Source organism: Nanorana parkeri, unplaced genomic scaffold (genome assembly GCF_000935625.1).
Source record: "Nanorana parkeri isolate BGI_ZX_2015 unplaced genomic scaffold, ASM93562v1 scaffold203, whole genome shotgun sequence".
Classification (NCBI taxonomy): domain Eukaryota; kingdom Metazoa; phylum Chordata; class Amphibia; order Anura; family Dicroglossidae; genus Nanorana; species Nanorana parkeri.
Window position 1 is genome coordinate 584,172 of NW_017306471.1, and position 26,421 is coordinate 610,592.

The 26,421-nt window shown below is 42.1% G+C and overlaps 1 protein-coding gene across 1 annotated transcript in view; it reads right to left on the minus strand.

Annotated features, from left to right (window-relative positions):
* Positions 1–219: 219 nt before the first annotated feature.
* Positions 220–26,421, minus strand: part of LOC108786319 (proton-coupled amino acid transporter 1-like) — a 53,482-nt gene continuing 27,280 nt past the window's right edge. Inside the window, exons 9-12 of the mRNA XM_018555579.1 lie at positions 25,444–25,542; positions 11,754–11,920; positions 10,617–10,786; positions 220–504 (exon numbers count right to left, since the gene is read on the minus strand). Coding sequence (XP_018411081.1) covers positions 230–504; positions 10,617–10,786; positions 11,754–11,920; positions 25,444–25,542 — 711 coding nt within the window. The 3' untranslated portion in view covers positions 220–229. The remainder of the gene's footprint in view (positions 505–10,616; positions 10,787–11,753; positions 11,921–25,443; positions 25,543–26,421) is intronic.

Sequence of the window (26,421 nt, forward strand, 5' to 3'; positions counted from 1 at the left end):
CATTATTTTGTAAACAATAAAAAGAACAAATGTCAAACTATTATTCAATGGTTGTAAATAGACATTACCTTTTTTTTTAAATCTGAAAGATAGAAGCTAAAATAAATACAAATACATTCATTATACAGTGATGGTGGAAGAGTATACATTTATAAAGAGAACATTTCAATCCCTTAGCTTCCGCCTTTCCCCTGTACTTGCAGATATCTATGGGGGGAAACATTGGTGTTTACTGAACTAAATACATAGTGGCATTAACATGATCTGGATGAGATTCTGGTGCTACCAGCTCCCACAAGGTCACGTAGGTTCCAAATAAAAATCCCAGAAAGCCCACCAGGCTGATGAAAATGTCCTTGGCTATGGTCCAGCGGCTGAGACCTTCAGAGTAATACGTGAGGATCTCTAGAAGAGGTGGGATTATGAGAGCCAGAGCACTGCTACTTACAGATCCCACCAGTGAGATAACAATGTCCAAGCGAGGAATGAGGATGGCCAGAACACCTGTCAAAAGATAGAATTCATTATCAAATATCTGGCATGTAACTACACGCAATCTGTTCTAAAATAAGGTCATTTTGTGCACCTCGTGTTTTTAGCATCTTCAAAAGCTAAAATATCAGTTTTGGGTAAAATGACCATTTAATATTTTGCTGCAATATTTTATATTTAGTATTTTTCACATGTACTTTATAGCATGTCTGTCCTTAGAAGACACTTCCCATGACTAGCATTGAAAAACTTTCTTGCGCTCTAATGTCTCTGATATGGCTACCAGCGAACAGAGATTGGAAACACCTCCAAGTTGCATTATCCACAAGGCAACCTAAGCAGGAGTCTAGAGCCGGTCGATGCCATGGGGGCCCAGCTACAACCTCCATGCTACTGCAGTAACCCAGGAGAATAGAGAAATTTGTACAAGAAGTGCACACAGGGAAGACTTATTTGTAGGTAGTTGGTGTCTGATGGGGCATGCCAGTACATTGAAGCAATCGGGTCATAAAGCTAATACCTTCCCAGGGGCACCTAATCTGCCTTATTCCTTCTCTGCTCTATCTATCTGATCCTTTATGAGTGAATGGAGGGAGCACCTTCCGATGTTTTTTTTTTTTACCTCTCATGCGGGTCATGTACGTGAGCAATGTTCTAGCAAATCCACATGCTTTTAGACAGTTTTCCGAAATTATATATATATGAGCCAATGTGTGAACACCTACACGTGTATATTATTTTTTATTACAGGTATTTATATAGCGCAGACAATTTATGCAGCGTTTTACATAGTTGCACATTTACATCAGTCGTATGCACAGATATGAGTCACCTGTACAAATACTTGAATTTATGGCTAAGAAAGTCTAATGCTTCATAAAAAAAATGAATATGTCTATAATGGAGGCTACATGGAATTTGTCTTATAAATTGGTAAAACTATCATTTGAATGCACACAATGATAGTAAATGAGATCAGTTACTCGTGTCCACAGTTTATATTCTATACAGTGTGTACATATGTAAGAAATGTGGATTTTACTGTACACAAATACTCAAGCAACACACACAAATATGAAGGCTGCCACACTAAAGTCTTTGGCCTCAACATTTTCTAAAACATTATTCAGAAACAAGCATACAGCCAGTAAAGTTAGAAGTCCCAGTCTGCAGCCTTGTTCTAGGTCGAAGTGTTGAAGCTGTCAGATCAGCAAACTAGCCAGGCAACTAATATTTTCAGGAGTAGAAATGAGTGATAGCAGCATTTCCCTCAGTACAGGAACAGGCACAAGCAGATCTTATCCAACCATAATAACAGGCTTAAATGTCTTAAATGTTACATTGTATTTCTTCCATACACAGCTAAATATAATCAGGCTCTGAGGCTTCAGTGTAAGCAGTGACTTTTATACTATATAAAGGACATTATTCATCATTTTATGTTTACAGGAGGAAAAAAACACAACAGGAAAAAATAAACCAGGTCCTGACATGAAATCCTCATAATCTAAATGTCCCACCGGGAGTCAGGAAGTAATCAAGTGAAGTGGGCTTAGCCGGTAATGCACAGGGTGAGGAAAAAACCTGCCTCTACCTAATGGATAGAGGTGGTGGTGGTCAATGCCTGGACCAGCTGGAGGACAAGTCCCTATAGAATAACACTTCTCTATAATCAAGGTATACAGCTTGCAATCAGTTAATGCAGAACCTGGCAGTATTAAGAGTCGACACCTGAACTGGGGGGAGAATTTTAGGATTGCCGGTTTTAATGCATACTAAAATAAAAAGATTGTACTAGATTATAAGAAAATGAATGAATTAACAAATGATGCTTCTCTGATATCCTGAAGGCACCATGTGGTTCTCCAGCGCTATTACTGCAAACTTATTTTCATGATAAAAGTTGCTCACAAACATCTATGAAGATAAAGCTGGGGATGAAATCATAACCTGACCTGTGCAGATTACTAAGAATTTTTACTGGCATACTTGAAACTGAACTATAGTATTACCTTCAGTCTTGCACAGTTGTACAGACGCCTCTCATACTAAAAGTTGCACACTGTGAGCTTCTCAGCCTATGCTGAAAACTTACCTTCCTGCACAGCCCTTCTAGTGAATATGTCCCTACTAACTCATCTTCTTAGTGCATGCACTGTGGTTCCATTCATTCCCATTAGTGAGTTATAATCCAGCCGCCCAATAGAATATGACTCACACACACACTCCAAACTAATTTTTTTTTTTTTTTTAAGGTCCAACCAGTCTCCCTGCCTTACCAGAACTGGAGTGGATCCTCAGCCTGGGGTCCATTGTGGGCTGCTATGCTGTAATGAAGCTCCATTCATATGTGCATTGCTTGTACAGCTCCCATGCGTGACCATAGAGGTGCTGGGAGCCATAATGTGATGTCACTCTGGTCCAGGCACCACCTACAGGACACATGAGGGAGCTGTAAGCAATGCATGCATGGGTGAAGCTCCCTCGCGGCCATAGCCCCAACCCAAGCTGACACTCGGTGCTGGGCAGCATATTTTGAATGGCTGCTTGGCAGGAGTAGTGACTGTGCTGCGCTAGGAGGAGGCAGAGGAGCCTCTTACCTAGAAAAGTGGAAGGCATGCGGCGACCACTGAACAAGGTCGCGTGACCCACTTTTGGGTCACGACCCACCAGTCGAGAACCAGGGTTCTAGACGGAGTACAACTGGAGTGGTCAATAAAGGAGAAGGATCTGGGCGTTCAGGAGGAAGAGGAGGAGGAAGAGGAGGAGGAAGAGGAGGAGGAAGAGGAGGAGGAAGAGGAGGAGGAGATCAGGAATGATGCTCTCTTGAGTATATGAAGTGGCTCAGATTAGGAATGTGGAAGGTGAAGCCACATGGCCTGCATGCAGATGTTAAAGGTTAGTTTAGAATAAAATGTCACTTGCTCCTACAGCCTAACTTTTGAGTTGAGAAAGAGGGACACATCCCAGCACAATGTATTTAGGCAATGGATGCACACCTTATATCCAGTAACTAAAGAAAGAGGAGGAGGAGGAAGAGGAGGAGGAGGAAGAGGAGGAGGAGATCCTCACGGAGCATATGTTTTCTACTTGATTTTGTATTGTATTTGTAAAATTATGCTGATTTTTGGAGAAGCTTCTGCAACCTATTGTTTGTTATCTAGCTGGAGGATAAGGGTGTGTGGACTAAACATTCAATAAGATCCCCTCCACACAGGTGGTCTTCCTGCGAGTGTGTCAAAGACTGTGGTAAGACAAAGGAGACATTCTATGTGTAGATTTTATTTTTAGCTCAGTCTTGCATACTACAGATTTGAAAAATGTGCTATGGGATCGTCAGCTAATAGTTTGTAAACAAATATGTAAATTTTGGTCTGGAATCTAACTCCTGTTTTGTGATCCTTGGCGGCACAAAATATAACTTCCTAATAACATATCATGGTAATTACTAGGGATGCACCACTACCAGTTTTTCCGTATAGTGTACGGAGTACCGATATTTTTTCCGGTACTCGCCAAAACTGAATACCGATACCGGAAGTCCCATTAAGGAAGCCAGGCGGCGTGTAATGACTCGCTGCCCAGCTTCCCGATTAGCCAGGAACCCGGCTGGCATGTAATGACTCGCCGCCCAGTTTCCTGAGTAGCCAGGCGGCATGTAATGACTCACCCCTTGGCTTCCTGGCTACTCGTGAAGCCGGCTCCATTGCTCCTTCGCCACCAGGTGACGAGGAAGCATGGAGCCGGCTTTCTGGCCAATCAGGAGGCTGAGGGCGGGTAATGACTCGCCACCTGGCTTCCAGATTGTCCAGGTTCTTGACCAATCAGGAAGCCAGGCAGGAAATCTTTCACTTTTGCGGAGTCCGTAAGCAGTCCAACTGAGGGGTGTGTAATACAGCAAACAAAAACTAAGAGGCCCAAGAAAACAACCATTGGGGACTGCCTGCAGCTCAAAGATCCACCTGAAAGCCCTTTCACCAGAAGCTGACATCAGGAAAGGAGTGTGTTACTAGAAGGACAGGATGTGTGTTCATGGCAGGATCAAATGGTGAAAATAAAAGGGAAACATTCTGCAAAAAAACCCAAAAACTAATGTATCCACTACATCTGGACTTCATTAAATTACTTTTTTTGTGTTTAGATGCACCTTAAAAAGTGGGGATGCACCTTCATGTCAAAAAAAGCCTGTCTGAGGATTTGGCAGAGTGAGAGACCTTGCGTGTAGACAGGGAACCAAGCTTAGGGGGTTTTAACATGCAGGGTGCAGGACTGGAGGAAAAAAAAAAAAAAAAGGGGACAAATAAACTATGAGGTGAGTGCTTTTCACTCACCTCATAGTTCTAGCCGACCTGTGACAATGAGACTGTCACAGGTCGGCTCAGTAGATCGGGAGGTGAGCGAACACATACCGGCGTTCGCTCACCTCTCGATCCTGTCACGGCTCTCAGCCGTGACAGGGGAGGGGCTGGATTCCCCAATCCCCGCTCCGATACGCAAGTGCTGACTGGCGGATCGGACGGGGGAGGGGGCGGGTACAGCTGGCTCTGCCTTTAGATAGCAGAGCCAGCTGTCAGTCACGCAGCTGGGCGGATCCCGGCACAATTGTCGGGATCCGCTTCAGCTGTGGCGTCTCAGTATACCGAGCCTAGGGTGACGGGAGGACGCTAGTTTGTGTCCTCCCGTTACCCTAAGGAGAACTATGGGGAAAAGACTTAACCCCATAGTTCTTCTTTAAGCTTCTTCCGCAGAGGAAGATGGGTGCTTTAGCCACCAGTAGAATCCTTGATAACAGTATCAAGAGTTGATCCGAAGAGACTCTGTCTCTTGAGGGCCATACAGATCAAACTAAAGTGCCCTACACATGTGCATTTACAGGAGACCTATGCAAGAGATAAGTCAGGAAGCTACAGGACAGACCGTCACATATAAAATATAAAGCTACAGCAGTTAAGAGATACCTTAAGAGATAACTTTTAAAGGATTTTGTCCAGTCAGCCATGGTTTAGCAAAATAAAGTCAGCCAGGATGGGGTAAATGGCAGGGCCCACCAGCAGGAATAGAGTTCTAAAGATGATTTCTAACCACTTATCGGTTAGGTCGTTAAAGACAGATGCATCTTTCACTAGAAACACTCTGTTAAGGCAGAACACTGCCAGGGGAAAGTTCATCAGTCAAATGCTGGATCGATTCTCTTTGGCTGATGGCTCAGAAGCTACCAAGGCTGTGGGTAAATCAGAAAGAGAATCTGCAAGGGAAGGTGTGGGAACAGGCTTATGGCCACTGTAGTCAGAAGCAGAAATCTTGCACAACTGTAGCAAAAACCTTAGCCAGAAAGACAGAGCAACTGGTCATGCCAAAAAGGACTCTTATAATGGAATGCGCTCTAGGGGCAGATGGCACCATGATTTCAGGCTGCGGAACCAGCAGTATGCAAGCAGCCCAGGAGCCATTAGTAGAGTGAGAGTTGGGGGATCTGATACAGCGGGTTTTGTTTGTCAGTGTCCAATCCTTCTGTACGTGGCAGTATAACCCGAAGGAGAAATACTTCCCGTGTCCCTTAGTGGACGAGAAAGAAATAGGCTTTCATGTAATTTCAAAAGCCATTTTTTATATTTTCAAAACCACAGCATTTATTAAAATAACACCTAGTGATCCTGGTCAGGCACTTCCCATTATAGAGGGGCAGCGTTCTGTCCTCCTTTCCCAACTGCACTTCTGCATTGTCACCCTACAGGGAAGACTATGCGGGGCTGCGCAGGCAAAGTACACTGTTGCCACCATCAGGTAACGTGCCATGCAGCCTTCGCTGAAGTGTATGTAGATAGAAAGTAGGCTAATAAGGCTGCAGGAGATTAGCAGCACTGAGATCCAACAAAGGATAAAAACCAGATGTAAATAATAAATATATATACCATTTTTGTTAAGACGTAGTACAAGTACAGATACTTTTCCTCAGGTACGCACTGATGCCAATTACTGATACCTTTTTTTAGTGTTTTGTGACAGTTTTTCTAAAACAATATAGCCTAATGGTTTTAATACAGTGGTGAAGCACCAGGGACCGGTCCCAGCTGCAACTGTTGCGACCCTGGTAGTTCTGCCACTGACTTCAAGCTGTAGAGGGGCTACAAATCTAAGCAATACATTATACAACAATCAGGGCTGGTGCTAGGATTCTTGCCTACACAGGCAAGGTGCATTTTTGCGCGCCCCCCCCCCCCTGTAAAAAGTACTTGTACTTGTCAAAATGCCCTGATGTTTGCGCTATGTTTTTTTTTCACTTACCTGAGTTGCCACGCGTGTCGGGATCCTCTGGCAGTCGTCGGCCAGCTAAATTAGGACCCCACCTGGAGCTCCTCCCACTGGACCAGCGCTGACTCGCCGCTGCTCTCCCGCACCGAAGGTAAGTGGGAAAAAAAACAAAGCGCAAACATCGGGGCATTTTGACAAGTACAATGCCCTGTTTTTTCCGCCCTCACCCTGCAGCGCCCTCAGGCGGCCGCCTGACTTGCCTTGCGGTAGCGCCGGGCCTGACAACAATGCAGAATACCACTACAAATCCCAGCAATGCATAATACAACTCTCTTTCTCTCTCAAAAAGTATAGCGGTATATCTTTACTTGAGTTCTATTTACTCCCTGTGTTGGGTAGACACATAAGAGACAGATGCATGGCGTGACTTGTGCCCTTAGGGACAGAGGATGGAGCCAGTGAGAAGTGCTACTCTAAGCTTTCCTTTTTCAGGCAGAAAAAAAAGGCATACTCTATTAACTCCACCGAACTTCTCATGGGAACGTAAAGCATCAATAGAAAAGCTTTCAAATGGTTTCTGGCTATTATCTCAATATAGTCCTTGACACTTTATGAACATACAACCTGCAAGCCGCAGTACAATAAAAAACAATCAATTAGACAAGACATATTTAGGTCAGATTAACCCAGGATTGTTGATCTACAAGCCTTTAGCCGTCAGGAACCGAAAGTGTCAGCAAGCTAGTATAAACTGTCCCTATATTAGAGCCAAAAACCAAGCAATGTTTTATGCAGTTGTAATAAATATATGTAAACGGTCTTACATGTTGCAAGAGTTGTACGTTTGTTCACCTGGTCTTTTTTATAAAATACTGAATTCTTTCAGTATCTGCATTGATAAAGTTAGGTAATTCCATTTGGCCAATGAAATTTCTACAGATGATGAACATAATGCCCAGTAAAGCAAAAAAGGTATGTGGTAAAACTTTTGTCAACTGACCCCATAGAGCAAGGGTAAACAAACTGTGAACCTCCAGCTGTTGTGGGACTACAAGTTCCATTAGACTCTGACAGCCACAGGCATGTATCCCAGAGTTATGATGGGATTTGCAGTGTCACTTTTGCTTAGGGGCCAAAATTTGCCTACCCCTGCCATAGAGTGTAAAGGGCACTCTAATGGACATAGTAACAACAATGGTCAATCTACATTACACTGAATATTTTAACATGCAGTGTCAAAACAAAAAATAATAAAGTGAATAATTGACCTTCCTGCCACTCCAGGTAATTTATTTGGAGTCCATTTTTTTTAATTATTATTTTTTATCCATTTTAGAATACATCTATAAAACCTTTGTTTTCCAAATACATATTTCATATATGACCAAGAGACAGTGCAGCATAGGATAGCAGATTGCACTTATAGGCCTAAAAATGATGGCCTTGAAAAAGCTGTTTGATGCCAATGTCTCTCACTTGACCATTGCAATGTTTTACCTGCTGCACAAAAAGAAGTAAAATATTCATTAAGGAGGGGCTGACCTGTCAAATAGTATCATTTTCTCTTTCTGCATGGCTGGCTTTAGGTTCTTGAAAAGAAAATTAGAACAAGTCTAGCCCACACTCCTGGAAGGACACAACAAAAGTGGGGGCATAGAAACAGAGATTGGGGCATGTCGTCCACTAATGGATGGAGAGAATGGGAAGTGATGCATTGCACATCTCTGATATACAGGTCAAAGGGCACAGAGCTGAATATCAACCGAACCAAAATTTCACATCATAACAATATTGGCTCATAACTGCAACATGAGAACAGCTGAAAGGATTCCATAGAAATAAAGACTTTGATTGTATTAATTGTATGTACTATTGTAATTATTATCTAAGCCGGTTAATGTCTGATGTTTTAAGCGATAGCTTTATTTATTTAGATGCCTGCTTCATGTCTTTCTAACCATAAATTGTGCTCGAGCTGATTGCCCTCTGATCTGCACTTTGAATAACCCCCCCCCCCCTCCCCCCTTTCTCCAACTTTCCCTTCTCACCTCTGCATTCCGATACACTATTTTACTAGGCCACCATCCCAACTAAAGACACTGCAGACTATTGCTACTCTGCTAGCATCTTTCCCTCCCTTCCAAAACATGTGCTAGTCACCCCAATACCCAGAAAACCCTTCAACAATCTCAGCCCAATCTCCTTACTCCCATTCATCTCCAAACTCCTAGAATGTCTTATCTACCGCCGCCACCTCGCTGATAACAACCTTCTTGACCCCTTGCAGTCCGGCTTTCGCCCTCTACACTCCACTGAAACCGCCCTCCTAAAACTTACAAAACAGCTAAAAACAATGGCCACTACTCCTTACTCTTGCTATTAGGCCTTTCTGCTACTTTTGACACTGTTGACCACCTGCTCCTCCTCAAAAAACTCCACTCGCTTGGCCTTCAAGACTCTGCTCTCTCATTGTTCTCTTCCTACCTAAGCGCTCCTTTAGCGTCACCTACAAATCTAACTCCTCCCCTCCTCTTTCTGTAGGGGTCCCCCCAAGGCTCCGTCCTCGGACCCCTTCTCTTCTCTATCTACACCTCCTCTCTTGGTCAGTAAATAACCTCACATGGCTCCAATACCATCTCTATGCCGATGACACTCAAATCTGTCTTTCTACTCCGCAACTCACCCCATCAGTGTCCTTGCGTGTCACTAATCTACTAACTGACATATCAGTCTGGATGTATGCACTGGCTATATTGCTAGAGTGCTGCTCCCTGGTGACACCAATAAAAAGGTGCACAACATCTTTTATTATAATTCTATAAACTCTGTGTAAGTTCATTATAAGAAATATCCAACCTTGTTTAGTCTTCAAAGGATGTATACAATTCAAAAAACCATTTGGGACAAACTTACATGTTATACAAACTAGAGCCGCTCTTACACTCAGGTCCACCAGTTGTTTCCACCGGTCAGACACCCTGAAGGTGGCACTAGGAACTATAATTTCTGCAGCGACGTAGAACTGTAATGCAAATGTGATAAAGATCCCGAAGCAATAAAGCAGCTTCACAGATTGGTACAGCCTGTGGGAGACAGACAAAGCGGGTGAGTGTAGAATAACTACAAAAGCACTTTTCCAAGTTAAATATACAGTATCTTTGCACTCAACTTAGCCTGCCTACACACCTGAGCATGTGTTAATGCATATACCTTTTTGGCACATTCAGGTGTGTTTTACATACATTGTGAAGGACTGCATTAAATTGACTTGAATGGAGAGCTGCAACTCAGTACACCTCAGATGTTTGATACTCCTTAATGCACCATATTGGAGTAAATTAGGCCTTTCTGCTACTTTTGACACTGTTGACCACCTGCTCCTCCTCAAAAAACTCCACTCGCTTGGCCTTCAAGACTCTGCTCTCTCATTGTTCTCTTCCTACCTAAGCGCTCCTTTAGCGTCACCTACAAATCTAACTCCTCCCCTCCTCTTTCTGTAGGGGTCCCCCCAAGGCTCCGTCCTCGGACCCCTTCTCTTCTCTATCTACACCTCCTCTCTTGGTCAGTAAATAACCTCACATGGCTCCAATACCATCTCTATGCCGATGACACTCAAATCTGTCTTTCTACTCCGCAACTCACCCCATCAGTGTCCTTGCGTGTCACTAATCTACTAACTGACATATCAGTCTGGATGTATGCACTGGCTATATTGCTAGAGTGCTGCTCCCTGGTGACACCAATAAAAAGGTGCACAACATCTTTTATTATAATTCTATAAACTCTGTGTAAGTTCATTATAAGAAATATCCAACCTTGTTTAGTCTTCAAAGGATGTATACAATTCAAAAAACCATTTGGGACAAACTTACATGTTATACAAACTAGAGCCGCTCTTACACTCAGGTCCACCAGTTGTTTCCACCGGTCAGACACCCTGAAGGTGGCACTAGGAACTATAATTTCTGCAGCGACGTAGAACTGTAATGCAAATGTGATAAAGATCCCGAAGCAATAAAGCAGCTTCACAGATTGGTACAGCCTGTGGGAGACAGACAAAGCGGGTGAGTGTAGAATAACTACAAAAGCACTTTTCCAAGTTAAATATACAGTATCTTTGCACTCAACTTAGCCTGCCTACACACCTGAGCATGTGTTAATGCATATACCTTTTTGGCACATTCAGGTGTGTTTTACATACATTGTGAAGGACTGCATTAAATTGACTTGAATGGAGAGCTGCAACTCAGTACACCTCAGATGTTTGATACTCCTTAATGCACCATATTGGAGTAAACAAGACAAATTTTGGCCATAAAGCACATTGGTGTGAAAAGGTCAAATTCAGGTTGGCCTTATAGCTTTTACAACACTGCCGCCCCCCCAAAGCCCACACAACCTCTTTGGAACTTTTCTAGTTGTCCTCTCTTCATTCACATGACTCGCTGGGTCCTGTTTCTTCTCTCTTTGTTACTTCTAGCAGTGGACAGTCCTAACTCCTGTCCAGAAAGGCACACATGTAATGATGTGGGAGAACCATTTTGTACAGAAGTATTGTGAGCCCAGGGGGGCATGAATACACACCCCCAATAGGCAGGTTCATGACATCCTGGGCTCAGAGAAAGTTGCAGTAAGACACTTGCTGTCATTCAAGCTGGAAGACCAGCAGCAAAAGCAGAATGAAGCATTGAGTCTTTGGGGACAGCACAGGAGAGGAGGCACGTATTAAAATGAAAGCTGCATTTTTTTAACACCTGCTGAGCATGTGCATTTTTCATTTAAGTTGAGGAGAGTTTTAAACAAGGCATTTTGATGGCATACATGCATCTAACCTGTACTGGAAAACACAGAAAAATGGACAACAGGGCTCTTCGTGTGCAAGATCTGTGACTGCATAACCACTTATGTGGGAACCAAAAAAAAGGAAGCATAACCTTTTATAAAGAAGGTGCAAGAGTACTCCTCACCTCGCTATATTAAAGACAGACAAGGTATCCCCCCAGACTTACCAGCAATTTGGTAAATTCAGAGTTATGCTGGCCTGTATTGCAGAACCAAAACGCAAGTACCCAAGGGTGCCCATGCTGATGTAGAGAGCGGTGACAATACCCATGCCAACATACAACACAATAGGGAACTGATGGGGGATCTTCATCTTATTTTCCAGGGGCAGGATCTGGAAAAGAGAAGAATTACTGCAGTTAATGCCATATAGATTTTAGAAATTTTCAGTTTTATTTATCTGTAGATTTGTACTAGAGAACTCCTCAACATCCGATGATAATCTGGGATAATACACAACCTGTTAAATGACCATTAAACTACAGACAAACACTAGCTACAAAGAAAAGTTAAAAAAATAGCAAGTACAGAGCACGCGGAACTATGCAGAAAAATCGCATTTTTTGTAAAAAAACAAACAATCAAACATAAAAACAAAATAACACCTCTCTGGGCAGGTTATTAACACCTCCTAGCTCCGATTATGCAAATGCAATTAAACACCTGGTTGCGATTAACAGATTATGTGGATTGGAGCAACATTCACCATATTTATTACCAGATCATTTGTGTACAAGTCATTCTGAATTGAGAAAACTGGTCGGATGACCAGTGAAACGTCTTCAAGAAAAATACAGCAAGTCCAGTTGCCTTGATTTATTTATTTTCAGATATACCATGACCTGGCTGAATGAGAACCTTCACAGACATAAAAACAAGTAGTTGTACTTACAAAATGAAAATGTATTTAGGCTTATCAATAGGCACATGTCCAGACCAATGAGGCAGATCCCTATGTGCAAATATTAAAAATAAAGCTCTAAGGTGCCAGCCAGAGGAGGGGAGGGTGTGGAGACAGACTCTGATCTCTGCAGGGAATCTCAAATGCTGGGGGCACAAAACCAATGTCTACTAGACAGAGATCCTATGAGGAGAAATGCTACAGGCACACTGAAAGAGCAAAAACCACATTTGACATCTGACATATTATTAGGTGCCCCATTGGGAAATTTCCCCTCACTTGTTCCTGAGACAACTAGAATATATTCGATGTCCCATCGTTTTCTGTGCCACAAACAATGGCCAACAGGATTGGGAGGGGAGGGGATCTACCCAGCAGGGACACAGACAGCAATAAAAACCTCACAGGGGTTCTATCCACTCTATCCAAAACTAGAAAATATGTTTTGACTTGCACTATAAAATTTACTTCATAAAAAGTATATGAAATAGTGATTTATTCCTAAATTTATCAAAGGCATTAGAGGATAACTAAACCCATGTAGTCATCTCAACATCTAATACGTTTTGTACACAGGCACATCACAGTGCACAGGTAAAAATTCAAGTGACCATATGTCCCTCATTTTATAGCCAGCACTCCATCCGCTACTTCTCTTTCAACTCCAGTCCACTAGCTTGAGCTTCAGTATAGAGAAATTGTTACCTTGTTATGTAGTGCTGCTGGCAACTACACTTCCCAGTAACTTCCCAGAATCCTAATAACACTATTGGCTATGGACAGAGATACAAGTGGTACATTGTGATGATGTGCGACGCTCAACCTGTGTGGGCATGTATCTGATGGTTGCTAAAGGGAGTGCAAGTTTTAGAGGAGAGACAACATCGTAAAAGTTGCTCACTTGGCGGAATCAACAGGTAATATATACAAATAAAACAAAGTCATTTCAAAAACAGGCACTGGCACAGATTACATTACCATGCTAAGCAGCATTCTTCTACCACAGAAACACTTTGACCCCTTAAAGACACATCTTCAGAACATGTTTACATTCCTGGGGACCGGAGCAATTTTGCCATTTTTGCTAACCAAAATGTTTGTTTAACCACTTCCTGTCCAGGCCATTTTTCCGTATTCAGCGCTGCGTTACTTTGACTGACATTTATTCCGTCATGCAACGCTGTACTGAAATGAATGTTATACCATTTTTTGGGGACAGATAGAGCTTTCTTTTGGTGGTATTTAAATCACCACTACGGGTTTTTTTTTTTTTACTATATAATGACAAAAGTACCGAAAATTTTGAAAAAAAACCTGTTCTCCCTACGTTATGTTATAAAACATTTATTATTACCCAATTTTTTGGTAAAATATAAAAGACAGGGTCACGTCGGGTAAATAGACACCAAATATGTCAAGCTTTAAAATTGCGCGCACCCGTTAAAATCGCAAAAAACTACCAGACTCAAAATGGACCATAGCCGACGCTTTAAAAAGCTTTTATGCTGGCTGTTTACATTCAAAGCGGCGGCACGAGCGGGACGTCTAAAGACGCCCACCCGCTCTCAAGAAGCCGCTGTTTAATTACAACAGCCGGACAGCAGGTGGTTAAATACCTTTTTCAAAGGACAATATGGACTTTAATTTAATGTGACATATAGTTACATAGTTACATAGTATTTGGGGTTGAATAAAGACATAAGTTCATCAAGTCCAACATATGCTTATATAAATAATTTTTTCCACAGTTTTGGCAATAATAATGTCTACATAATTAGTGTAGCTAACAGAAAGTAATTAATAAATTATTTTATTTGTCCTGATTTATAAGGTATATCATATGTCTGGAATTTCAGTTCATTTTATTATAGGTCACAAAATACAAGGAGTGAAATACAATTTTAGTGTGGAACAATTTTAGAATGTGGTATGTTAGGGCCAGTTCACACCAAGCGCGTTCCAGGAGCAGAGCAGTTACAGACCGGATCAAAACTGCGTCCAATGTATTCCAATGGTATTTTGGGCTCTAGTTCACACCGCAGCGTTCAGTTCCAGAGCATGTAAAAAAAACTGCAGCAAGCCCTATTTTTTCTGCTCTGGAACGCATGTAAATGCATCAAAAATGCATGCAAACGCACTGGAACGCTCTGAAAGCCCATTTTAACCAAAAACTTGTGCAGAAACTCATGCAGATCTGGTCAGTATTTGGTGTGAACAAGCCCTTAGTCTCCTATCTTTTAATAACCTCCTCATCACTATATTTTCTTACAATTTTTTTTATTTAACACACTGTATACTCTTCAGAGATACGAAGTATCAGTTTGTAACACACAGCCGGCTCGCAGCTGCAGGTCTGCAGACCTTACTAATCACACTAGATCACCAGGGATCTGCCTGCTCGCCTCCTCCCTGCAGAAAGACAAGCAGGTGAGGGGGTTTCTTTGTATTATTTAACATTGTGGGGGCAGGGAACAAGGGGAAGGGATTATGTTATGTGTGGGGGCATTAAAGTTGTTAATATTTATTCTTGTAACTTTATTCTGCATAAAACATATAACAGTCTCATTGATAACATTATTTAAGAGGGTGCATTTAGGGGCGGAGTTAAGGCCACGGGAGGGTAGGGGTTAGGTGGGCAACTGGTGGCGAGTAGCTCAGGACTTTACATTTTGACCCCTGATGTAGATGGTGATATACTGCATTTAAAGTGTTTACAATTTTACATTGAGGAACAATATTCTGAAATTGTTCAACAATTTCCAGACGCAAACTGGTGAACCTCTGCCCATCTTTACTTCTGAGACACTCTGACTCTCTAAGATGCTCTTTTTATACCCAATCATGTTATTGACCTGTTGCCAATTCACTCAATTAGTTGCAAAATGTTCTTCCAGCTCTTCCTTATAGTACCACTTACCTTGCCAGCTGTTTGTTGCCCTGTCCCAACTTTTTTGAAGCGTGTTGCTGCCATCAATTTTAAAGTTACCTTATTTTAAGTTTAAACATTCATGTTTTTTATTTTCTATTGTGAATAATATACAGGTTTATGAGATTTGCAAATCATTGCATTCTGTTTTTATATAGATGTTACACAGCGTCCCAACTTTTTAGGAATCGGGGTTGTACAATTCTAAAATAAACACCATACACACACAATTATAAAGCAAAATCCACAGGTGAGCACATACATTTTAGCAATACCATTCTGAAAATTCCTGATGCTCAGGGAAAACTAATTATTTTCAAATGCATAACCTTCTGATTAGGTCAGAATGAAATGTCACGCTTAAGTGATGACTTAAAGAGCTGTCAGCCCTATGCACTGAGGCCAAAGACCTTCCAATTATAAGACTGCTGTAATTAACATGCAATTAGCTGTGCAGTACAGGTCATTTCATTGCATGTTTAGACATGTATTGCCCGAAACTGTGAGCTTCCAGAAGCCTTGGATTATGCCATGGAGCAACGAGGAAATTTTCATGGCACGATCTTGCATGTTAACGTGCTTCACTCAGAATTATTTGCTATAATCTGACATCAAGGCTCTTAATGTCCAACTGACCAGACAAAGAGCAGATGGTTCAAAAACCTTTAAAATATGAAAATTTACAAATTGCAGATATTATGCTTTAGTGACAGATGATCATGTAATCTGTCAAAGTATACATATGAACATAAACAGGCCACATTCCTTGTATGACAACACTCCTTATCTGCTCTCCTAGTAGACTGTATACTAGTATATTAGAATCAATTAAAGCAGGTAAAAACAGAAATATATCAATGACACCAGATTATTTTAAGCAGAATGCCTTATAATGAATATTTAATATTGATTAAAATTAACTTTCATCATGATGATGCCTTTGTGCATATTTAAAAAGATGAATGCAGATGTTGTATGGTCCCATGCAAGTCTTTGGGGGCTCAGCGTGCAGGAAAGTCCATCATTGAAGTGGATTTCTGCCAAGCTTGAATAAACATTGCAGCAGGAGACCTCTCTGCTAGAGTGGCAAGTAAGAAGCTGGGGTGGAGGGGTGTTAGTGCAGGCTCGATCAGGAGGGGAGGGAGTATTACAGGTAAAATTGCCCTTCAAGTGTATTTTTGAAAAAACACTAGTGCAAATACCCAAATGTAACTTTAATGTAATACCAATCCAATGTATATCAGAGCTCAGGCTAGGAGATAGATAGGGATGCACCATTACCGTTTTTTGGTATCGAGTACCGATATTTATCTTTCTGTAATCGCCGATACAGAGTACCGATACTTCCACTAGAATGAAGCCGGCTTCCCGGCCAATCTGGAAACCAGGTTGCGTGTCATTACCATCCATCCGGCGTCTTGATTGCCCGGGAAGCCGGAATCTGTCACTTATCAGCCAATCAGCATCAAGCCGGCTTCCCAGTCAGGAAGCCGGGTCATTAACTTCCTGATTGGCAGGTAAAAGAGCTCCCATATATGTATTTTATTGATGTATTTAGCGGTTTGCCTGGAGTTCAGCATTAACATCTATCTCTATCTGTATAATTTCTGTTTATACATCCATTTTCCCCCATTACACAAACGTATGTGAATTCCAGAAGTGCACACAATTTACAGGCTGACAGGTCTCAATCCCATTAACCTGAATAGATGGCAAATTTGGAAAGCTGTAATTCAAGTTGTGATGCTTGCCCTGTAATTTAGAATTGAAATCGATTCTATGAGGAATACTGAACGCCCACCAAGACAAAAAAGAAAAAAGAAACAGGCAGAATACTGTAGCACATCTTATTAAAGGGATGTTTTTTTCTGCAATTAGAAGGAAAGTCCAAAGAGTATTTACAATAGAAAGAGTTCCTGGTCACCCATCTGGATTGCATGGAAAATTGGATTTAGCCCCGCACTTGCAAGGTTTAAGTCTAGCGTCTAAGTCCATTGACATGCACTGGAGTAGACCAAGGGACATTCCAAGGGGAATACAAATGAGTAAACATGAGATTGTAGTCCATCACAGGAGTGCGATGACACTTGGGCCCTCAGCTGCCCCATTTGAGGGATATTTTGGTCCCTCAGAGACACCCATGTAGCCCTAAAAAAAACATGGGGTTACTTGGTCTTTCCTGACTTGTAAATCCTCCTCCTCTTTCTCTGTGCCCCTTCCTCATTCTTGTCTTTTACCCTTCCTCTGCAAGATCCCCCCATTCCCTTCCTTAATTTTTTTTTACATCTCTTTCTCTTCACTTTTGAACTTTCTTGCTTTTATCCCTCCATGCCATGCTTCGCTTTGTCTCTGTATGGGAGCCCTTGTCACTTAATCACTGTTTATGTATGCCTTGGTGGGCTGTGCCCCATTTCAACTCTCTGCATGTGATTTCTAAGATAAATTGTATTGCTCAGAACTGGTACTGGATTTCTGTTTTTGCCATTGCTGTACCTTTCTTGATATGAATAATACATTGTTTTTACAAAATTTAAATAAAGAGAAAGAAAAAAACCCATTATGTAGCTCCTCTTGTGAGGGTCACTAAAAGGGTCTGGCTTTGCTTGGCGTATTTAGCGGTTTGCCTGTAGTTCAGCTTTAGCATCTATCTGTATAATTTCTGTTTATGGTCATTTTTTCCTCCATTATACAAACATATGTGAATTCCAGAAGTAGACACACACTGTTTTACATACAATTTTGTTGCAATGCAAGCCATATTACACACAGAGGCTGATATGTCACACTCCTATTCACCCATATAGATGGCAGATTTGGAAGGCTGTAATTCAAGTTCTGATGCGTGCCTTGTAATTTAGAACTGAATTAGATTCTAGGGGAATACTGAACGCCCACCAAGACAAAATAAATGAAACTGGCAGAATCTTGGAGCACATCTCATTAAATGGAAGCATTTTCTCTGCAATTAGAAGGAAACTGCAAAGAGTATTTGGAAAGAGTTCCTGGTCACCCTTTTTGGATACACATCACAGTCACCATTACATACCATGTATTAGTTACATCAAGGAGGAACAATTTTCTACTGCAATGAATGTTAAAGTATGCAGATTTCATTTCAAGGGCCTGTAGCTAAAGATTGCATTTAAATAACAATTTGGTTTTTTTTAGTTGAGAAGGAATTCCAATGTACTAGGGACCGCTCTTTCTTTATATTGTTTGGAGGTTTGCATCCGTGTAAAAAGCATTAATGGTATTCTTGTAGGGTTTTTAAAGTGAACCTGTCATGCAAATATTGTTTTCTAATTAACATTAATATAACAATGTACAATGTTTTGTACAAATTGTCTTTGTTATGTTTAGCAATGGAGATTAAACATTTAAAAAATATTTGTATTTTTTATAAAATACCGCATATCCAGTGGCGTCACGAGGGGGGTGCGGGGGATGCGACCTGCACCATATGAAAAGTCGGGCACTCGGTCATGGACTGAGAGTGTGACAGTGTCAGGAGAGAGGGGACCTGGCAGCATACCTCATCCCGCCAGGTGAACGTCCCCTCCTCTCTCAATAAGATGACCGCACATGAGCGATGACGTCACAGCGGGGTCACCCGGTCTTCGCTCTGAGTGACACCCGGCCTCGGGACACCCCTGCGCATATCATTCATTTCGGTTGGCTACATTCAGCCAGCAGGTAGAGCTTTAGAGCCTACTGCCTATGATCCCTGTATTTCCCACACACTTTAGTCCCCTGCTGTTTAGAACACACGCAGCTGAGAAAAATACCCGATTCCTGTCTTAGGGCTTGTTCACACGCTATCCAGTGCGTTCCAACATGGTTAGTGACCAGAATGCAAGTCTCCCTGCGTTCCGGGGTGGGAGGGGGCGTGGCGGCGCCATTCAAGTCAATAGCACCGCAGCCATGCCTCCCGCCCGCAGTACCAACGCCTGTACCAGAACGCGTGGCACAGCAATGCCCGCGGTGCGGTGACATAACTGTAAAAGGCAGTACAAGTCAACTTGCTCATCCGTTCTTTGTGCAGACCCACGCGGATAATAACTTCTCCAGCGCTCCCTAGCCACTTTTTCCTCCATCACATCAGGCACTAATATTCTTAAGCTAGGTAAACATGCTTCTGTTTTCTTCCTTCGACCTGTAGGCTGAAGGAAGAAAATAGAACAGATTCCTCCATCAAAACACTTACGAGCGCTGATCGACCAATCTCCTGTTGTTTACTTTATATTCGGATAGTGGCCACCAAATACAATTGATACTAGCCGTGAAACAATGTGATACAATGTGAAAAATCAATGTTTCACGGCTAGTATCAATTGTATTTGATACTTTGCAGATTAATTCACTTAGCGCAGCTTTTATTATCACTTTTATATTATATCTGATCACACAGATTTCAGCTGCTGCTTGACTAGATTGGAGTAGTGGCGCGAGGTTTCACATTATTTATTTATTGATAGTGGCCACCACTCATTGGCTGCTAGATCTGTTCGGCCGACAATTTTCCGATATGCTGCTTTGATCAGCTAATTGAGGGATGCAGGTTGGAAATGTGTCATCAAGAACCTGCTGAAATTTTAAGTATGTATACCTCAGCTTTAATGTCAGACACAAGGGAAGAGGTTGATTTCACTTACCCTGTCATGTGAGAGTATTCAGTCCTAGCGCTTGGTTGCTAGACCCAAGCACTGTCACAAGTGAGGAGGTAAAATGCCCCCCTATACCCATGAGCAACATGTATTATCATGTGATGGCGGAAGGTGTGGCAGGGAAGTGCTGGCAAGGTGAATATCGGTGGGTCAGGGGATGTGGTCTTTGTAAAGATACTGCCACTTTGCCTGGAGTGGTGTCTCTTTAAAAAATAGGCCCTTGTACAGTACATTAATATACAAACAGTAAAACTTCCATATAGAAATATCTAGCTTTATGGTTCAACCTTTCCCATGACCTCAGGCAGACAAGGCCTCAGCTCTACAGACTATTGCCTCCTACACAGAAAACGAATAAACTTTAGCTATCACTTTTCTTGTAGTTCCATGTTTGTTGCTCAGCCAATCGGAAAGCCTATTTCTGTAACTTATACCATTAGGGTAAAAGAATGGGAGAATCTTGACTATTTTACATGTAATAAGGGGTTCGCACAACAGAGACAGACAAATTAAAGGCTTATCTGTAAGTGAATATGTTGTACACAATCATAATTGCTTGTGCTGCATTTTCCTGTACCTGGGAGAAGGCAACTTTAATAAGCGTCATTGTTCCTGTCTGAATAGGAAATCCCTTTCCTCTCCGTTTAACATACTGGGAAATGTACAGTTAATTCTTCTAAAAATGACTATTTCACATCTTACACTAGGAAGATACCAGATCCTCGTTTGTTGGGAAATCTTAAAGAAGACCTAAACCCAATAACAAAAATATTTCAAAGTCAAGTTCAATTTTTCTATAATATCTGGTAATACTGCCATGCAGGTGTCTTGTTCAGGTACCTTTTATAGGGCGATAGCGCTCTGTCCCTGTCTTCCAGCTGCTCTCCTGAGTTGTTACCACATCACATGGGCATCTGATGGAGACTATAGGCCGCCGTGTCAATGCTCAAGGCACAGGCAAGGTCTGTCTTTGACACCATCAGAAAGCCTAAACAATGACCCCTGGCATGCATGTAGACAGAAGTGTTTCACAGAGGCTGTAGGAGAACTGCAGAACTAAAAGGCAAAAAAACCTGCCAATGGTTTATGCTTTGGCAGATGAAATGCCATCCAGCTAGAGTTTATATCTACTTTAAATGTGGCACTGCATTATGATCAATGAAAAAGCAAACAAAACACTATGAGGGGAATTTACTAAGACTGGAGCAGACAGAATCTGGAGCCTCTGTGCATGGCAACCAATCAGCTTTTATTTTTCATTTTGAAAGCTTAACACCAATGTTTAAACTGAGAAAAAGTACAATTTTAACAAAAAAATATATAAAGTAATTAAAAAAAAAAAAAGTTATTTTAATATTATTTTAAGTTCTAGCTGTGTGTATGCATGTTTTATGTAAAACATTCATATATTCTAGGAACAGAGTCTGCACAAAAATAATGGATGCCAAATCTAACCAACAATTGTCTAAGACTTTTAGCCACAATATTATGTTGTGCGATTACATTTATTATATTATACACCATTTTTTATTGATTTTTAAGAAACTGTTTCAGGGGAAAAAAAAAAAATACTCCAGGCTGAGGGTCATTCTTTGTGCTGCAGGAAATAAAGTGCGGCTTACAGTGCAGTGATTGTATTGTTATCTTACTGCTTTTTTGGGGTTTCCCCATCTTGAAAAAAGTAATACTCTTATTGAACAATATTTTCTATCATTTTAACTGGACCAGGCACCCACAACCAATGGTCTTAAAGTGTATTTAAAGCCCAAACCTTTATTTTAGTTTTGGATATAGAGTGGCAGAAAAATATTATCCCCATTATCCTGTGACCACCATTACCAGGACTGAAAGAGAGGGAGAAACCAAAATCTAAGTTGCCACCAGAACAGGAATAGAGAGACAAATCTTCTAACGGGGACACTAGTTCTGGTGACAACTGTGTTAGAGGGGATGTCCTTTATATTGGGTAGGCCAGTTTTTTAATGCCCATGTTTGCACAAGGTCTCTTTTTGAAAAGAGAATTTTAAAGAAAGCTTCCCTCAGAGAAATGTCAAGGCTTTTAGGCCTTATTCACATTGCAGTGTCAAACCCTGTTTAGAAATGACCTCTAGATGCATATAAACACATAAAAGGTGCTGTCAGGATCCAGAGCACCCCCAGGTGGCGCTGGAGCCAGGTCCTGCAGTTCCTGTGCTCGCCTGCGGGTGTCTCCAGCAGCCAGGAACTGTCAGGAACCTACAGCTCCAGTACTCACCTGCGGGTGTGCCCCAGCTGTGAATGATCATCCCATCACCTGGTGCTTCCTGGGAGGGTATTTAGGCCCTCCCTGCAGTCAGGAAGCTGGCTCAGTATTGCATCGCCTGCACCTGACTGACTCCCCTGGCCTGTGCCTTGGAACCTGAACCCTGCTACTTGAACCCTGCTTCCTATCTGCAACCCTGTCACCGACCCGGCTTGTTACCTGACCACTCTCCTTGAATCCTGTTCCTGTACCGCGCTGCCCTCCTGTCACCGACCCGGCTTGTTACCCGACCACTCTCCTTGAATCCTGTTCCTGTACCGCGCTGCCCTCTTGTTAACGACGCGGCTTGTACCTGACCACTCTTCTTGTATCCTGAGGCCTGCCGTATATCTGCAGGCTTGTTACCCCTCCTTGTTGCTATTCCCCCTGGCTGTAGGTGTGTGTTTGTCCCTACGGTGGGTTTGTTACTTCACTGCTAAACCTGTGGGGGGTTGAGGGGCTTTGTAGTTTTGTTGATGTGTAACAAATAAACTGTGTGCATAGAACCCTATCCTGTGTGGGCATATTAATTTGGTCATCCTGCGTGGGTACCTACATGTGGTGTGAGGACGCCTGTGCATGGTACCCTGACACGTGCATGTAACAATTTTTCAATGGTATCAATCAAACTGAGCGTTTAGATGAGGTCAGTTTAGCTGCGTTTAGAGTAAATATGATAGCCTGATTTTACCACAACTTGAAAAGAATGGCTTCCTTCCGCTAAAATCAAGGCGTTCAAAAACAGCGACTATAAATACCGTGACCTTGCTTTCATTGACTGTCATGTCCCACCAATGGCGGTGACTGATTACACAACTAAAAGAACTGCCTGTGTGCGCCCTGCCCGAGTTTTTAGAAAAATAGAAAAATCAATGCGACAATGAAACAATCATACATATAGTGTACACACACACACACACACACACACAATACTTCTAAGTGTAATCTCTAATTATCAGCTTAAAAAGAAAACAACTTTGATGTTGTAAGTAACCCTTAAATCCAGCCAACAGCAGTAATTCAATACCGCGCATACTGTACTTCCAGTGGACCTACAGGCCTAAATCTTAACAGGCTCTTTAACAAGAACGGGCATAGGAAAGCAAAGATCTCAATCATCAGGTTTGCAGATAATGAATTTCATGAATTCCTTTCCTTTTAGGACACATAAGGTCATGTGTGTGTATATATGTATATAAATAAAACACACACACACACAATATTGCCAAAGTATTGGGACAACATCCAAATCATTGGATTCAGGTGTTCCGTGAAATGTCCTTGCTACTAAATATTCCACGCTCAACTGTTAGTGGAATTATAAGAAAGTGGACGCAACAGCAACTCAGCCACGAAGTGGTAGGCCACGTAAAATGACAGAGCGAGGTCAGCACATGCTGAAGCACGCAGTGCACAGAAGTCGCCAACTGTCTGCAGAGTCAATAGCTACAGACCTCCAACCTTCCTGTGGCCTTCAGATTGGCACAACAACAGTGCGTAGAGATCTTCATGGAATGGGTTTCCATGGTCAAGCAGCTGCATCCAAGCCTTATATCACCAAGTGTAATGCAAAGCATCGAATGCAGTGGTGTAAAGCACGCCACCACTGGACTCTAGAGAAGTGGAGACGTGTTTTCTGGAGTGACGAATCACGCTTCTCTGTCTGGCAATCTGATGGACGTGTCTGGGTTTGGTGGTTGCCAGGAGAACGGTACATGCCTGACTGCATTGTGCCAAGTGTAAAGTTTGGTGGAGGGGGGATTGTGGTGGGGGGGTTGTTTTTCAGGGGTTAGGCTTGGCCCCTTAGTTCCAGTGAAGGGAACTCTTAAGGCATCAGCATACCAAGACATTTTGGACATTTTAATTCTCCCAACTTTGTGGGAACAGTTTGGGGATGGCCCCTTCCTGTTCCAACATGACTGCGGACCAGTGCACAAAGCAAGGGCCATAAAGACATGGATGAGCGAGTTTGGGGTGGAGGAACTTGACTGGCCTGCACAGAGTCCTGACCTCAACCCGATAGAGGACCTTTGGGATGAATTGGAGCGGAGATTGCGAGCCTGGCCTTCTTGTCCAACATCAGTGCCTGACCTCACAAATGCGCTTCTGGAAGGATGTGTGTGTGTTTCTAGGGCCAATATTAATGGTTAGACCTCTACAGTATTTTAAAACATTACCTATGGACAATCTGGGGTACTGAATTTTTTCACAGCTTCATTGTCGCATGCAATTTTTAAGCTTGCCATCTTGGGTATCTATTTACTCGGCAAAACCTCATCTTTTATATTTTAGAAAAAAAAGATGGGTATTATATTGTGTTGCGGTGCACTAAAATTATCTTAAGTGAATTTTTGGGTTTGATAAAGAGTTGCTCTAATATCGTACCTAAAAATTTGCAACTGCCACCTTTTTATTTTACAGGGTCTCGGCTTTCAGAAAAAGTATAATTCAGAGGTGGAAGTTGAGGGTTTAAGTAATTCTCAAGCCTAAAATGTGGATTATAACCTGCAGCAAACGCTAAAACAGCTCTGGCAGCGAAAGGGTTGAAGCCCAACTCAGACAATTGTTTTTCTAAATAGTCCCCCAGCATGGGTTTAAAGTAAAAATGTTGCTTTATCTGCAATACATATCTCCTTTCCAGGGATGTCCCCCGCAGTGATCCTTTTTGCTTCTAGATGTCCTCAGTCATCTGGGTTAAGTGAGTGGGCAGGATCACTCAACTTGGTAGACAAGGTGTAGGGTTTCATGGACATGCCCCCTGATGAAGCCTTATCATAGCCGCCTGCACTCACAGTGTAATGATGGAAAAAGTGGCACTGACATCAACACGTCAGCAATGCTCTCTGTATCATTTATTACCACCGGAGGAAGACCCAAAGAGTTAGAGGGCTTGTATGTCATATCACTGGCTGGATTATCTGGTAAAGGTAAGCACCGGGAAAAGAAAAAAAAATCATAATATACAGCTGGGGGCCTTCGAAGGAGTGAGGGGGATCACTAGGGGGGTTAGAGGGGGAGGGAGCCCATTATCGTTAAATTTACTACAACAACTCCGTCAAGATCATAAAAGATAGCAGCTACTTACCACTCCAATCCCCTCAAAAGCAAAGATAGCAGTCCCGAAGAAGAGGGGGTAGGTTTTCCAGCTGGCAGCATAGGAAAGATGAGTGGGGTCTGGAATATCCTAGAATGGGGAAAGAATCAACCAATTAATGCTCTTTGTAGACTCATGAATCAGGAAATGCTAAGTTTGGGGGCTAACATAATAAGAGACACTGAAGATTTATTATATGGCTTACTTTCAGTGCCTTGGAATCAAGAACAAAATTACATGGCTTTAAACAAATCCAGCAAAATAATGTTTTTTTAGGTTTATGAAGCAGGGATGGGTCCAGATCAGGATGATTAAATAGATAGGAATTCTTTTAACTTGAATAGAAGAGTATGACCTCATTGCAAATTAGGTTAATGAAAAATAAATGTAATTAGAGAATCTCAAAGTCTTGAAAGTGTCCGAAATGGAGGCTGCTGATACAGATACATAAGATACAAGGAACAGGGGTGTCTCTAAGGGTACTAGTTGATTCACAAATGCCTTCAAATAAATCTACACTGCTCACATAAATGTGTGGCCCGATCACACACAACTGTATATCACAACAATGCATGCATGCAGCTATACCCACTTGGAATAAAAAAAAAACCCTCCCCATCTCTAATTAAGATTGCCTTTACACATGATTAACCCAGAGGTAGACTACCAAGGCACTGGAGATGTTTTGGAACTCCAAGTCCCAGGAGGCACTGCAAGATTAGACAGTCACAGAAACAGAGGCATGATGGAATTTGTTGTTTGACAATTAAAACCAAACACAGATTTACTACATTAGCTATAACTATATATCGTGTTTCCCCCGAAAATAAGACCTACCATGAAAATAAGACCTAGTACTATTTTTGGGAATTGCTAAAATATAAGACCTACCCAGAAAATAAGACCTAGTTGTGACCATTCCCGGGGCCGGTGGTGGCATAAGGGGGGGGGGGGGGAAAGCGGGGGGGG